The sequence below is a fragment of the Lottia gigantea genome (assembly GCF_000327385.1).
Source record: "Lottia gigantea unplaced genomic scaffold LOTGIsca_105, whole genome shotgun sequence".
Classification (NCBI taxonomy): Eukaryota; Metazoa; Mollusca; class Gastropoda; family Lottiidae; genus Lottia; species Lottia gigantea.
This window is the reverse complement of record NW_008706876.1, coordinates 598,422-615,386: the sequence shown is the minus strand read 5'-3', so window position 1 is coordinate 615,386 and position 16,965 is coordinate 598,422. Positions and strand designations below refer to the sequence as shown.

The following is a 16,965-nucleotide window of genomic DNA, read 5'->3' as shown; positions in this document are numbered from 1 at the left end:
TGTTAAATGAATGACGAATAATAATGATATGCAGAAAATGTCACGTGATCTAATTTAATTTCCGTAATATTCAAGGTTACGATTCAGCTAACACGATCCAGTGAAGAAAGTCGAAAGATTACGATTTAGCGAACAAGATCCAGTAGTGAAGTTCCAAAGGTTAAATTCGCGTTCTGCGTTCTACAAAGTCTACGGTTAAAGTTAGGTTCTAGAAGACTCAAATTGAAAAAAGTAAATAAGATAGAAGATAAAACACGTAAAAATACTTTAATTTTATAAGATTAGTCATTTCAAATGACCACGCGATTTTAAGAATTTATACAATCAGATCTTTATCCTATTTTGAACCACATACAGCGCCATATTAGATAGTGTGATATTATATTATCATATTCTACAGGGATGTCTGAAACCAGTTCTTGAACATATTCAAGCCTATGATAGATATATCATTGCAGCAGCTGTTATCGTAGGTTTAGTTGAAGTAAGTCTCATTTATAATCATCTTGTATTAGCTTTAAAGAATTATAAAGAGGTTTTTTTTTAGGTGTATAAAGGACAGTGGTGGGGGAAGAGGGGGTATTTTGTCGACAACAGATCAATTTATGAACTTGTGAATTCTTCTGCTGAAAATTTATTTTTTTAGTAGTTGGTGTGTTCAGGGAGTCGACGTCGACATCGACATAGGTGAAACGCTCATATCAAAATATTGACAGACTGTAGTTGTAATCTTTTTTCTCTCCTTGGAGACCTCTCCGCGAAATGTATTATATAGAAAGAATGAAGTAGTAGATAACCAAGAAAAATAAACATGGCGACTTTTTGAGAGTTTTGAATGCATTTACTTCCTGTTTGAAATGAGAGTGAGGAAACGAGCAAGCGGGTATTTCGGACAGTGTCTGCATTGCTCGCTTTGTAATTATCCTGGTCGGGTCTATTTCGTTATGTATAAATGTCAATGGGGCGGTTTTAGTAGGCATTGTACAATCCCCCCTCAGGCCTGTTAAGGGTCTTTAAATGAAGCCTTCTTAATGCTCAAAATTCATCAGAAGCCTCAAAACCCCGGCCTCAAGGGGCGCATTTTTTTCTGATCCTTATCCATTTGAATAAAAAAAGGAATTGTTTTATTTTTTTTTTCAGGTACTGGGATTAATTTTGGGTCTGTACATTGCCTTTAATGTAGCCAAAGATCCGGAATACAAGCGAATGAAATAACTAATCAAACTAAAGAACATTGTCACAATTTAGAGCTATAACGAACTGCGTCTCATACTTTGACATCAATAATCATTTTTCGGAAGTAAATTTCCAAATTGCTGTCGTGGGCTTTTATTACCTTATCTGACAACACAATATTATTTTAAAATTTGATTACAATTTCGTTTTATTTTTTCTGATTTTTTGCGCTTCCATTGTATTCCAACAAGTTTTTTACCACAGTTCCGTCCAATGACGCCGTATTTTTAACCAATCAAAGTGTGTCATTGAGGAACTGTTTCTTGACGAAGTGTAAGATGGCGAAAACTAAATAGACTGTTATAAGGCCCTTTGGTTTCTAAATATCTATAAAATGGAATCTAAACGGATTGTCTCTCAATACTGTTATTTTCTGAATCTGTGCAAATCCCAACTTAAAAATTATTTTAAGAATGATAGCTGTGTTTTTCTTTATACTACACATTGAAGTAGATTTAACTGCAAAAACTGTACACTTTCCAAATTATAGTGAATACGATGATAGCATTCGTTCAGTTCACATTCAGTCGGTCACGGGCCATTCTTTCACTATGCAAAATGATACAAATTTGAAAGTGGGGGGAGCCGGGCCAGCCTCTTTTCTGGGGGGTCATATCCTTGTAGATAAAAGAAAAATTTTGAAAAAAGTCGGCTGATCGATGCTCTCTCTCCTGTGATGTCACTTTAACAAAATCATCTGACATTCGAAATGTAGGAGGCGAAATTTGGAACGAGTGTTACTGGGTTGAAATATTCACAAATAGGGAGGTAATTCAGCAAGTGTTCCAAAATAAAACCATCGGTCCTAAGAATGACTTCTAAGCTGGTGTTCTCTACCTGGTGTTTTTGTTTTTGCCCCAGTTCATGTGGCTTGACACAGAAATCAACGAAACTATCCACAAGCACAAAATTAAGCCCTCTATAATTATATGCTCAAAAATCTAAAAAGGTCCCATAGGCCTCGCCTCTCAGAGACGCCTCTGATATTCGATCCCCGCCTTAGGCATTTTTCTGGAGTAGGTATCTTGACAACGAAAATGAGACAGTCTGGCCGTGCGATCTGCGTCTGATATTAAAGGAATACTATGTCTTAGAATGAACATAAAATGTAAACATTTTGAACTTGGCCTATAAGACCATATATTCATCAATAGATATACCTGGTGTCATAAATAACATAACAGGATCCTTATATAATCTGATAAATACAAAAAACTTAGTAATTATCCATGAAAATGCAATTAACTATTTAAAAACGCTTGATATTAAGATTAAGCGTTTTTCAATAATTACTTAGTTTTTTGAATTTTCCAATTTTCCAGATTTTACAGGGATTCTGTTGTAACTTTATGACACCAGGTAAGCTAACTGATGAATATATAATCATATTGACCATTCTTGAGAACTTAAATTTATGTTCATTCTAAGACGTAGTATCACTTTAACCAAGAGACCCTGGTTCAAGAACACCAAGCTCGAGATTCTCACTAGAGGGCCTTAACCTCCCTTGCACTGTTTGTGCAAATTCCTGTGTTTGTCTTTAAATATAAATACAATTACCTTACAAGCATGTTTCAGTTTTAGTTTTTAATTATTTAATATTTACAATGCTAGGGATGAATGTGGGAGAAATTTTTCTAAAGTGGGGAATTGGATCGTAGATAGAACAAGTGTTCAACTCAAGTCTGATAAATAAATGCTAGTTTTGGTAATAATACTGTCTTTATTTATAACTAATAAATTCTTTTTTTGGTAATATCCAATATGATGTAGGCTGTAGGTTGTGTCCCTTCAAATTTGGTAAATTTATTTCTTATATTGGCCAATTAAGTAATATATCACTTGGACTGTCGCTTTATTTGTTTTACACCCAACTGTTATATTTTACTTTGATAACCCCCAGCTGTTCTATGTTATTTTATGGATTTATATTCTCCTTATTTTCTTGTTATTTCTGAATGGTAGGTGTATTGGGGACATGTTGGGGGCTAATACATGTATCAATACCCAAGGTTCTAGCACAGCAGATTATGTCTTAACTAACCTCTCTCATTTTCGTGCGAAGTCTACAAATATCTCCTCTCAGCTACTAATCATTGTCTGTTGTTCTGTACGTTACTGATTACTGACACATTGATGGTAGATAGTAATAATGTTCAATTACCACAAGGTCGTAATAATAATAATAATGATAATAATATATCACCATTCAGTATGAGCAACATGAAATTTATTTGGAAACCGGAATCATTGATATACTTTCTGGAAAAACTCAAACACTTAAAAATCAAAACCGAATTTCGCGATTTTTTATCAAAGCCGATTAGTAATGACTCTGAAGGCATCCAAGCAGCAACAAATTGTATAACCAATTTTATTGTAGATACAGCTAAATCTTGTCTTAAACTTGCCAAAAATAATAATTCAAGCAAAAAGAAAAACAAATGGTTTAATAAAGATTGCTCTCGTCTAATAAGAGATATGATCAATGCTCTGCATGTTTTCAATCAAAATCCATCAAACGTTCATTCTAAATCTATTTATTTCAAGCGTAAAAAAGAATATAAGAAAATAACAAAAAATAAAATGAGACAATCCAAAAATAATATCTTAAATAAACTAGATGGATTACAATCCAATAATCCAAGAGAATATTGGAAACTGGTAAATTCATTAATAAAAAACGACTCAGATTCGGTCGATGTCAACATTCCACTAAATAAATGGCAAAGTCACTTCAAAAAACTATTTGAGGTGAGTAAAGTAACATCAAAACTAGACAATAAAATCGATAAAAAAATTGAAAATTTAAATTCCAAAGTAATGCCAAATATGGAATTAAATAAAGAAATAAGTTATCAAGAAATACAAACAGCCTTTAAATGCCTGAGGAAGAACAAATCACCCGGCCCAGATATGATTTTAAATAAAATGCTGATGAGTTCAATAGATAATTTGAAAGATCACTATCACAAATTATTTAATTTGATACTTACAACCGGTATATTTCCGTCATCATGGTCAGCATCTCTCCTAATACCCGTTTACAAAAAAGGTCAAAAACATGACACATAATTATTTTATACCAATTATACCATAATAATTATCGTGGTATTGCTTTAAGTAGTTGTTTGTCAAAGGTATTCTTATCAATAATAAATAAAAGAATAACTACCTATTTGGAACTAAATGACATGATCGATACAGCCCAGCATGGATTTCGAAAAAATCTCAGAACCGTTGACAATTTTTTTATTCTAAAAACAATTATCAAAACAGCCCCTTTACATATTTTTCGTTGACTTCTCTAAAGCGTTTGACAATGTGTGGAGGAAAGGACTTATATATAAACTTTTAAAACACGATATATCTGGAAATATTTTAGACTTGATTTCCTCTATTTATTCTAATACCCCTTATCGAGTTAAAACCAAATCTGGAGTAACGGATTATATCCACTTCATTGCAGGTGTTAAACAGGGTTGTGTTTTAAGCCCAACCCTATTCAATGTATACATCAACGATCTCCAAAAGTATTTCAAAAAATCAAATTCCAACTTTCCTCTTTTAGATCATTCACCTATATCTCATTTATCCTTTGCTGATGACCTTATTTTATTCTCCCGAACACCAACTGGACTTCAAAACTCAATAAATCAACTTGAAAATTTTTGCACAGACTGGAAGTTCAACCTTAATCTAGATAAATCCAAAATTATGATTTTCAATGATGTTAAAAGATCATTGGTCAGTTTTTCTTTCCACGGTAATTCAATAGAAATAGTCTCCTCTTATACTAATTTAGGCCTTTGTATATCAAACAACTCGACTTTTAAATGCGCTATAACCGAGCTAAGTAAAAAAGCCAGGCGAGCTTGGTTTAGTGTAAGACAAAAAATAAGTAACACTGATCATCTTCCAACCTCTACTCTTTTAAAACTATATAACAGCATTGTCAAACAAATAGCACTGTATGCATCTGATGTTTGTCGTCTGCAGGTAGTTCATAGTAAAAAGATCATGTTTAACAATTGGGACAAATTAGATCACAATACAATCACTATACGTACAGCTAAGTTAATACTAAGTGTACCTAAAAAGGCCTCAAACATTGGATGTCTATCAGAATTATCAATATTTCCCTTACAATTAGATATTTACCACAGAATGATTATGTATTTCAAAAGATTTCTTGATAACCCCACTCTTCAAAATAACCCCTTATTAAATGCAGCTTTTAATGAGGATTTGAACTTGGCTTCAAGTCAACCAAAATTTTCTTGGACAAATGCTGTCTTCACCCTCCTTAATAACTTTAACAATGACCCCATAAATTTCTCACCTAAACAAATTAAGCTCTCATTGCAAAATTCTTTGCATTCTTTAATTTATCATGACTCAATCAACAGCCCCCACAATAAATTGAGAACATACGGTTCTGTCAAACCCTTTATTTCTACTCCAACTCACTATCTAAAGCATATCAAAAATCCCAAATACAAAACCGCATTAACCTCATTGAGACTAAGTACACATCAATTAGAATTTGAGAGAGGTCGGTACAGACAAATCCCTGTTGATAAAATAATGCATGTGAGAGTCTTTTTAGACTTAAAATAAGATAGTATTAATTTGCTTGATATAGTCCGTCAGGCTGTTGCATAAATTTATATGATACACTGTGGTTGAGAGACAGGAAGACCATTCGTTCGTTTTGGGACCCATCTCCACTCACAGAAGCGCCGTTACGAAGGGGCACACGTAGCGAATTTTATCTTGCGCATATTTTCGTCGGTCATATCATGTGATCAGTAGCCTACAAATGGCGGACCGCCATTGAGAAGATTTGCCTTGACATTAAATTTGATTGGTTGAAGGTCTCGGTCGCCCTATAGAACACCCAGGTGAAAATTTGAGTTTTTAATTCAAAATCAATTTTCTCCTAGGTCGTGGATGACTGGAAAATTCAGTAACATGCAAGAAGGTGCCTTTCTTTCTATAATATTTCTGAGAGCTATAAAGATACGGTGTCACCAGCTCAACTGAAACGTTCTCATTGCGCTATACTCTCCAAGATAATTAAGTTGGAATAGGCCCTACTACATTTCACTGAAAAAATTTTGATGAGATTTAAAAAAAAAACGGCATTTCGTGTTAATATTTGTAATGAATGTTTATCTTGATATGGGGTGAACCCGCCTATACTTATTCGTAAATTTTGGCCGAGGATATTCGAAATTTTACGTGTTGACTTTTGACAGTTTTGAATTTCTCAGGACAATTTGCCTCGTGCGTGGTAAATAGTCACTGCCTTTTTTCAAATGCTGTTGATTTGGTTCTGAAGCAAATATTCTTTAAATGTTTGTGGTGTATTTTTTCCTGTACAAAACAGGCTACAGAATTTCGAAAGATCCGAACCACAGTAGGCTTCCATTTCTTTTAGGGTCGAGTTATTCATCAAAACGAATGTGAAATGCGATTTAAAATCCTATGTGGTCTGATTGTAGATTCCGATTCACGTCTGATTAGTTATTACGAAACAAATATATGGATTTTACAGCTGGAAAAAGACCAACTTCATTTGTAGTTTCAAGTCTTTTACACATAAAACAACATTCATTTCAAAATTAGTACATTTGGAAAATCACAAATAAACTAAAAAAATATGATCTATGACTTTTGTAATCTCACAAAAGGTCTTGTCTTGGCTTTGATGACCAAATTCATTTTTACACCTCACCATCACTACGCTTTATTATCTCCCCTTCCAACTCGAGAAAGAGTGAAAAATTGTCTTTGTTAGATAGCGTCGGCAACATTTCTCAAAGCTACAAGTAAGTATACGTTGAAGTTTCGCAAAAGTGTTCCTAATCAACCAGTTTGGGTTAGGTAATTTCAAGAAAGATTCTATTAATTGTAGATTACATTCTCAAGAATGGGAACAGAGATGCTATTTTTTCGCACGCACTAACGAAATGCAAGATGGCGCCCGAATAAAATGGAGGACGCTTTTCCAGGGTCAAGTTCCTTTTCACAAAATGTTGAATAATTTGTTGATAATATATATTAATTAGGATTATGTGAAATAAATCTATGTTTTGAACAAAACTAAAACAAAAGGCTAGATTTAGATCTTTTATGAAATCTGAAAAGCCACGAAGTATTTTGTTATGTAGGTCTTACAGTACCAGACAAGTTAAAATGAATTAGATTAGATATGCAGAGTATTACCTGTGTTTCCATCATAAGGTTTTAGTTTGGCCATGCCCATGCATAGCAGGAAAATTTAGATACTTTAAATGCCTTGATCGTAAGTAGGCATTAAAAGTTGTGGTACTCCAAATCAAGAATGGAGCCCAATTTACATTCTGGCCATACAGAAATAGGCCAATCTGTTCTGTGCATTTTTATTTTCCTGGTACTTGTGGTACATATATGCTGGGTATGATTTACCTAAGTATCGACCTTGTTGAATAATTCTATAATATTCACATAAGTCTATTAAAAACCAATTAGCTTCATGATTTTTTCTTATTTATAGGTTTTGATAAGGGCTTTTAGGTAACCAGCCTACATCTGGCTAACCGCATGTATTTGTAAGCTCACAGCAAAGATGTATATCACTTCAAACTGTTATACTGTTTGTTGCTGACTCTAGTTTGAAAAAGCTGATTGATTAGTAAGCTTACAAATAACTGGTGACAGTGCATGTAGATTAATAAATTTGAATCTCAATTGATGTAGAATCAAGATTTTTAAGGCCTTATGTTTGAACTTTTATACTGCCAAGTTGATTATTGGCTCTACTAAAGGAAATACCCTGAATAAATTTCAACAATGCAAAATTGATTAAATGAAATGGCGACTGGAAACACATAATTTTTTACTCAGACTTGCTTTTTATTGAGCGAGTAAAAATTTGTTATTTGTTGTGTTGTGGAACATTAGACTGAAAAATGTCTAGTTAATGTTAACATTTTACAATTTTTTTCTTATTAATTTCTCTAGATTGCCAAAGAGACAGTGAAGTTTTGATAGTTATAAGAAGTACAAAAAGCTCACCTAAAATCAGTGATCAAATCACTCTCTAGCTAGAACCTGCTCAGTCATAGTTGGCTTTGCCTTTAGTCTTCACTGAGTGAGAGCTGAAATTTCCTCCACACTGGTTTTAAAAGGCACTGTGCATTTCCTGCATAAACCAGAGTTAATCTACAGTATATAAAAAAACAAACACTCTGTGTTGAACCAGATACCGGTACACAAGAGTTGATCTTTTCTAAGAATCTTATAAGATCAACAGAGAGTATAAGGTAATTTTGGGTTTTTCTCAAGGACATGGACATTGTTCAGTAGTTCAGTAATATAGCAATCATAGACAATGTCCATAGTTTTCTTAGAATCTTGATGAAATTCCCATTTGTTATATTATATATAACTGTTTGTGTTATGTGTCTTTAGACTTTTATGGAAAAGAAACTGGAAGAATGATTATCCAGTCAAATTGATGGACTTCATTACTGGCACCGGAAAAATAATTGTCCAATCTACAGTGGAATATTAACCATGGAATATTTATAAGTTTCTACACAAGAGTGGAAAAATCGTGACCTGTGTAACTTGAAAATTAAATTTAGTTTATAAATTCAAAAGAACTTTGATAAATGCAAAAAGATTCTTATGAAGGATTATTATTCTACAGTAACTGGCATTAATCAAGCAATTTGATGTCATTTCTATTTAAAATTAGATTTTTCTGAGTGGAATTCTCTTGGAGCCACTATTTCAAAATTTCACAAGATTTTCCTGTTTGCATAGGAATTCTTGTGATTGGCATTGATCAAGCAAAATTTCAACTTTATGTCAATCTCGAAAGATTCTGGCAAAGTGGTACCGGTAACATGAAAATCTTGCAATTATTAGGAAGTTTCAGTCTAGGATTTGGCTTCTGGTTGTATTTTTGATTCAAAGCCTGAAACTAAAAGCCATCTAGATAAAATTATAAATTTGTTCAGGTACTGTTCACAATTCACATTTTGAATTGTTCCAAATTAAACAAGCTTAAGGAGGGGACCAGGCATCTTGGAGAATCTGATCTAAGTTTACCAACTCGCACAGATGACCAAAAAATCACCAATTACTCATGATTGACTTTCTACCAGATTCAAATTAAATTCTATGTAGACGAAATAAGATAGTCTTTCAGTTCAGCAATATCTAATACAAACATATACAAATTGTTATATTACCACCATTGCTTAGATGGAGCAGACATATTTTCGATTTTTCACTTGCCAAAACAAGCGCATTTACCCGCGTGTGACAATTGAATTGCAATCTTCCTTCATGGTTTGTGACTTCTCGGATGTTTTGCAAGTTGAAAAATGCTGGTTTTTGAGTTATTGTCCCTGCTTTGATTATTTATTGCATTTACTAGTGTACAAAATATATCCGCTTTTTTCATGAACATTAATTTTGAATCTAATCTAAAACTATTCGAAGAGCATTAATCAAGGAAAGATTAAAACTGAGTACAAGTTGTAAATGGGTGAAATTTTATTTTATTTTGACAGTGGGTAAAGTCAGTGAACTAAGATGTCAAATTATGGTAGATGGTCTGGGAATGGTTCAGCCTATGAAACAGGATATGGTGCTGGATCAGGTAATAAGGGACACATAATTTGATCAAACAAGCTTTCAAAATTACTTTGAAATCAGACTTAGTTTTCAAAGTTTATCTAATCATGAAAATAGGTACCAAATTAAAGATGGGTTTCCTTATTTTTTATGTTGTTATTTTATTGCATATAATTAATAGTTTTAACTAAGCCTGGATAAACAAAAAAAATGCTTTTTGACCTTTCTTGATCTTTCACTCATCGGAATCCTGCTGATAATTCTCTTCCAATTTAACTACTTAAGAATTAATTATGGACATGGGAGATAAACTGGTATTTTTCCAAGTCATTAGAACACCTCTACTATCTTTTCATATACTATTCATATAAGTACAAGCATTTTCATGAATGAAAATAAGGGAACCTATCTTTAAATAATCAGACAGTCATTAGTGCTTGCCAATTTTACTGACAAATTTAATCATTCCTTGGAATTGTCTTTTTAGGAAATGACTATTCTTCAAGCTACAGTTCTACAGGAAACCAAAGTGGGTATGGTGGCGGCGGCGGCAGTGGGTCCTATGGTGGAGATAGTTCCATGTATGGAAGCATGTCATCAAGTTATGATGGTGGTTCTAACTATGACAATCCTTCAAGCTATGGTACAGGTTCATCAAGCTACACTACAGGAGACTCCAGCTATGGTGGCAGTTCATATGTAAGTGGTGGTGGAAGTTCATACAATAGTGGTGCTACATCAGGCTATGGAGGGAGTTCATCTACCAGAACGAGTGGTAATTCTGGCTCCAATTATGACAGCTTCCTGTCAACCCAGCAGAATCAAGTTTCTGACATGTCCAAGAAGCTGCGTAAGATGGAAATGATGCAGGAAATTGCCAAGCTTGAGCAAGAAGACGACATGGAAGAGATGATGCTGAAAAATAAATTAGAATCCTTACGCCAACAGAAGAGAATGAAGCAGATTAACATGCCCATGATGAATTCTTACAATAATAATGGTGGTTTTGGTGGTATGATGTCCTCCCCTATGGCACCAATGGGTAGAAATGCTGGTGGCTATGGCAATAGAGGAAACTTTGGAAATCAAAGGCACAATCCTATGGGAAGGAACGCTAATAGAGGAGACAGAGGACGGCCTGGCAATCGTGGAGGAGGTGCAATGCGGGGAAACAGGAATGGTGCAGGTGGGAATCGAAATGACAGACGCAACAGCTCTGGACCTGGTAGAACAGATAACTATGGAAGCCCAAAGAAGACTGGTAGATTTGCTGACAGAAATGCAGGTAATAAAACGGTACAAGATCGCAAGAGGAAACCAGAAGCTACGAAAGGTACTACTAATGACAGGAATGCCAAGAGGCCAAGGCAAGATAGCAGAGCACCAGTTAGCGAAAAAGAACGAGATGAAAAGTTAAAGAAATTTATGACAGCGCTCAAAACTTTTGCAGACAAGAATGATGCTGTTTCAACTTTTTATTCAGCTCTACGCAGCATCAATGTACGTGCTGACATCAAATATTTCCAAAAGACTGGAGCCCTGTTCTTTGATCGGTTGTACCTTGGCCGTGGACGAAAGAACACCTTCAAACAGATGGCTTTCAAAGAGGCACTTGAAAAACTGAAGATCTTACCTTTGGACAAGATTAAAACAGAAGCTGCAGAAGTCAGTGCCAAGTCAGCTGTACTGGTTGAAAGGGATGGTATTAACAAGCACAATATGCATGACAATGATGATTCTTACAGGTCTCCTATAGAATTTGCAGACCTTCCCTTTGTAGAGAGGCTTGGTCTATTTATAGAAGCTATGAAAATTTATGGATTACTGAACATCAGAATATTCTGTGCTAAATATATGATCAACTGTATCCAGATTTACGAGCACCATGAGAATGAAAACCTCCCTCACGAACACCATATCTATTTGAATGAGGTCTACATCACGTCTGCTAGGGGAGCATTCAAGAAGGAGTCTGATATGGAAACAATGAATAAAATGATGGAAATATTGGAAGATAAGTCTTTGGAAGAAATCATGAAAAATGATAACAGGTAATATGATATATGGTTTTTGTTGTTTTTTTATGCATCTTCTTGTGCATCTCTATCTGTTCACGTTGGCCTGCAGACACTAAAGAATCTGTAGTTTAAAACCCATTCTTGTTATACTTCAAATTTGAAGAAGGTCTTGTCAATTCTGATACTTTTAACACATGTATTGTTAGACTTTTTCTATTCCCTTTAGCATTTTGAAGTGGACAAATATCATTTAAATACTTTTCAAACTTAAAGATGGGTTTCCTTATTTTTTATTGTCAAATTATGCAAACTCTTTGATAAATTGGTGTTTCTAATGAATTACCATGTATTCATATTATTATGTTCTTATTGCATATAATTAAGAGTTTTAACCAATCATAAATGTCCATGTATGTACAGTCTGGATAATTAAATGAGAACACCTCTACCTTCTATTCATATAAGTATTAGAATTTCATTTTTATAAACATCTTTAATGATCTATTTTTTTCCCATAATGATAGCCAATTATTGTTTTAACTCCAGATTCAGCAAAGACTATCCAGAATATCCTCTATATGTGAAAGATGTTGGAATTGGTAATGACATTATTGAAACAAATCATCTGGACCTGAAATTTGGACAAAATATCCACGACTTTGAGGCACTGAAATCAAATGATGTAGGTGATGTTATACTAATTGAAGAAGCTGCATGGAGATCCTCTATGTTTAAAGTTCTACAAGAGAGTGCTACATGCTGCCAGATGGTTTTGAAGTGCACTTGGACCACAGAACATCCTGGTGGAGCCATTGATGGTATGTTCATATTGAAGTCTATAAAAAATTTGTTGAACTCCTGAATCTGATGTGTTTCTGTATACAAATTTTCAGGCATCTCTCTAAGGTTAAATTAAAAATCGAGCTACATTTCTGTGTCTTTGAATGAATTGTGCTGTCAACATTCTTCACAAAACCATTCATCTTTCTCTGTATGCAGTATAAACTTTCTATGTATATCAGAGACACTTACAGCACCAAACCAATTTGTAATCCGAAGTCTGTGGGTCGTGCAATTCTGATGAAAGAAAGCATTTGATGGCCCTTACTGATAGTGTCATCTTAAAACGCTTAGGTTTAGTGGAATTGCAAGAACCACAGATGTCTGGTTAAGATTAGAATTGAGCATTGTGCAATACACATAAAAAGTTAGAATACTCTTCTCAATCCCTTCCAGCAGTGATAGTAATATATAGTCTGTAACTTGGTTTATTTACTGATTTATTTTATTCTGTTTATATTGTAGATGATGAAAGTAATGAATCAGAGGTAAGTGATGTACTCCCCAAATCACAATTGATATAGTCAAATTTAAGTATGACCTGTATTAATGAAGTATGATGAATAAGGGTGTGGTTTGGACACAATGGAATGCAACATTTACTCTGTCTTATTATGGACAAAATCATTTATTTGCAGACGTCTAAAGAAGAAAAGGAATATAAAGAAACACTGAAGAAGATAAGAAAACTTGCTATAGAGAAGAAAGTCATGATGATTCAGTATGTATTTTGTTAATTCAAAAATTTTTTCTTCTATTTGCATTTAACAAAATTTTGGATTCCTTTATAATTGGTTGAAAGTCTCAAGAAACTGAAATTCAGATAGATTTTACCTCTTGTCAGATTCAACAGTCCTTGTTCTATAGAATATTCACATGCTGGGTTCTCACTTCTGTTCAGTGAACACTTATTATTCCTAAGGTTAAAAATGTTCATCCTAATTTTCAAACCGGCTCTTCTGATGTTGAAGGCAAAATCAGACAGAAAAGGGTTTGAACCACCCCCACTGTCATACTAGGGGTTCTTAACACATTTCCTACATTGCACACTGCATTGTTTTGAATTCTTTAACTGAATCAGGTTCAGACATAAAACTCCTAATTCATTTCTGACAATTGTGTTATGAATTTTTTAGCTGTAAGATTGAACTTCAAGATAAACTGATAGGTCGTTCAGTAGATACAGCTAAAGGTCTAGCTTTGAAGAATGCTGCTGCCAAAGCTTACAACAAATTACAAGAAACACAAGCTGTCATACGTGTAAGTATAATCAAATATTATCACTGTTAAAATAGTGCGATATAGAAATATATTAAGTAGTGATATTGAAAAGAAATGATTGAAATTGGTAGAAACAATCCAATATAAGTTGACCATGGATATTTTTTTTTCTCTCACCTAGATAAAATATTTCAAGGACCATAATAGAACTTCAAATCATGCAGTTTTCAATATCTTGTGGAACCAAAGTTGCTCAACAAATTAGGAGCGTGCACACCAATCTAGAGGTGCTGGGTTTTATCCAAATCTTGAATCCATATGCATTTCATATACACTGTTTCCCTGTATTCCTTGATCCATCAATATTGCATAAAGCCTATAGCTCACACTTGTATTTTCAGCATGATTATGGAGGAAAGAAATTAGATAGTAAACAATACCAATGGGAAGAACTAGTAGTCAAGGCAACAGAGTTGCGTAAGGAACTTCCTGATGCACCTAACTTCGACCATGTTAAAGCCAGTGAATATGAAGACTTAGATAACAGTTTGGAGGAGGAACATGGTAATGATGATGTAGAAGTCAAAAAAGAAAATGGAGATGAGGAAGTTAAGGAAGAAGAAAATGAAGACAAAATTGAGAAGGAGAAATCTGGTCTGTTGACTAAATTTTTTCCCCCTGTCAGTAATTTATTTGGCAAAATTTTCATTCAAAAGGAAATCCCCCAAAAGGTCAAAATTGAAATAAGAGTAGGCTAATGCTACTGTCCTAGCAAAATATCTCTAATTGCACTCTGCATGTCTTCATTAGCCAAATTAGGTGCAGAAAAGTAGGATGTAAAACTTCATTCAAGTCATTTCTTAATTTGTATTTGCAGAGGCCAAGAAAAAGGAAGAAGAAGAGTTGGCACCATGGATTAAAGAAGTTGTCCGTAGAGAAATTGAAGAATTGTCTAACACTGATATACTGGTGGAAAGCATTCTTATGTTTTATAAACCACCACTGTATGTTCGAGATGTCATCAACCATTACACACTAGAATATAGCGTTAGCTTGAAAACAGATTGGAAGGGTAAAAAAATCAGTCGCTTGACCATTAGAAAGAAATTACCTAACCTCTTCACTTTATTAGATCAATTGAAAGCCATCAAAGAAAAGAAATCTGACACATTTGTTTTAGAACAATCCAAAAACGCAGACGGTTCTATTGAGAAACACAATGAGCGCGTTGTCCGAAAATGGATGAAACCCAGAAATACACGTAATAGGCGATTCAGACGTCGTTAGGCTAACCAGTATGCTCTGTTTTTAAGATTTCCAAATGTACATACATGTATATCATTAATGGTAGGGTTGGGTGGGGTCATATACTGTTGAAAGCACAGTAGCTTGATATTTATATATTAAATTTCAACAAAAATATGGAAGGTTAAGTCCAACTATTCCTTTAAAACTATGATTCTGTTCAAATTTATAACATAGGACTGATCAATTTGTATCTTAACTTGGTTTGCCATTTATCAGTCTTGTATCATGCTACAATATATGCTTGTACCACACCAACCCTTCTTAAAGGCAATGATTGCTATATTTTTAGTCTCAAGGTATTTATCTCAACGTTTTGATACAAATACTAAGAATACTAGGCTAATGTATTATATAGCATTTTTCTTGATTTTCTCTTCACTGATATGTTATTTTATTGTATTGTGAATTCTTCTCAAGAAAGATTTTTTTATTTAAACTATTGGGACTTAGTTTAAGGAATTTTTCTCACAAGTTGGGATTAGTATATTTTCACTTGGTTACAAGCAATTTGCTTGGTTTCGCTTCTATATATTCTTTTTACTAATGAATTATAACTCTATTTTAGCTTTTTACAGTCACATTTGAATATTGCAGATAATATTGTACATTTGTGTTCATGGACCTCTTTCTCAAAGACTCAACCAAGATAAGCACAAAATGTTAAAAAATAAAATCTGCTAGGATATGTAAATTTGATTTCTAGAGCTTGACAATTCAGATGAGTGGAATACCAAACTTATCTTGTGTTATGTTTTCGAGAAATTGGGATTGAAATCATTTGATTAAAAGTTTGGATTTAGACCAGGTTTAATGTAGTGGTTTCTATTTTATCATTGTCTTCATTTCCATCATCATCATTTGTTATCATTTTCATCATCATTTGTTTTTTTCATCATCATTTTCATCATCATTGTTTGTCATTTCTATTATTTTAATATTTTCCGTGCCCACTATCAACAACAATATATGCGTAATCACACTTTCTTGTGAATGTGAAAAAATTATTTACATTGGATTTTGAAGAAATTTGCTAAGCTTATGCATATTGATCAGATCTTCAAATTTGGACCTCAATTTTTTGAAATTAGAGTCTGGTATATATTGTATTTGATGCAATAAAAGGGACAGAACTATGAGTTAGGGTAAAAATAAAAATGAAAATTATGTGCTATTTAATGTTGTTTGAAACGTACTATTGTGTCAAATCATGTGTTATCATTATCACGTGTCATCATTGTCATATTGTGTTTTCAATATTGATGTGTTGTATCCCTTTGTGTCTTTTTTATAATTATTTCTGCTAGAAATCTCCACAGTTTAATAATAATGTACTTAATACCACTCTTCGATTTTGCTTTGACCTTGCAGTAAAAATTTCTATGTACTAATTGAAAAAGATATAAAAATATAAAATTTCCATTGTCACATTTTTTATTTAAAGGTTCTGGACATCCACACATGTATTTATGATGGCCCTGAAAACATCCTGTCGTAATCAATTTCTTTGAGGGGGAGGGGCATACAAACACCTTAGGCCTTTTGAGGATATTAGTCCTCCAGGGACCCCCTGCCCCCTGAAAGAATCTTCTTATCTAGGAAGGCATAGAATGCATTTAATGCGATTTTGGCAGTACAAGTAGAATAAATTTTCAATTTCTAGGTATCTTGTTCAGAAGAAAGATTACTGACTCTTATCAGTAGACCTTAG

The 16,965-nt window shown here is 33.6% G+C and overlaps 3 protein-coding genes across 3 annotated transcripts in view; all 3 read left to right on the top strand.

Annotated features, from left to right (window-relative positions):
- LOTGIDRAFT_237390 (hypothetical protein) overlaps positions 1–1,652 on the top strand; it is a gene marked incomplete at its 5' end in the record, with an annotated part of 3,425 nt that extends 1,773 nt beyond the window's left edge. The window contains 2 exons of the mRNA XM_009046711.1: positions 401–484; positions 1,141–1,652. Coding sequence (XP_009044959.1) covers positions 401–484; positions 1,141–1,215 — 159 coding nt within the window. The 3' untranslated portion in view covers positions 1,216–1,652. The remainder of the gene's footprint in view (positions 1–400; positions 485–1,140) is intronic.
- Positions 1,653–4,337: 2,685 nt separating this feature from the next.
- LOTGIDRAFT_136287 (hypothetical protein) lies at positions 4,338–4,538 on the top strand (the record flags this gene model as incomplete). Its single annotated transcript, XM_009046710.1, has 1 exon — positions 4,338–4,538. A coding segment is annotated over one exon (201 nt), but the record flags the coding sequence as incomplete, so codon positions are not given.
- Positions 4,539–9,828: 5,290 nt separating this feature from the next.
- LOTGIDRAFT_237389 (hypothetical protein) lies at positions 9,829–16,677 on the top strand (the record flags this gene model as incomplete). The annotated part of the gene is made up of 8 exons (XM_009046709.1): positions 9,829–9,895; positions 10,358–11,921; positions 12,435–12,706; positions 13,194–13,216; positions 13,367–13,449; positions 13,865–13,988; positions 14,351–14,603; positions 14,827–16,677. The coding sequence occupies 8 exons, from the start codon at positions 9,829–9,831 to the stop codon at positions 15,234–15,236; spliced, it is 2,796 nt and encodes a 931-aa protein (XP_009044957.1). The 3' UTR covers positions 15,237–16,677.
- Positions 16,678–16,965: the final 288 nt, after the last annotated feature.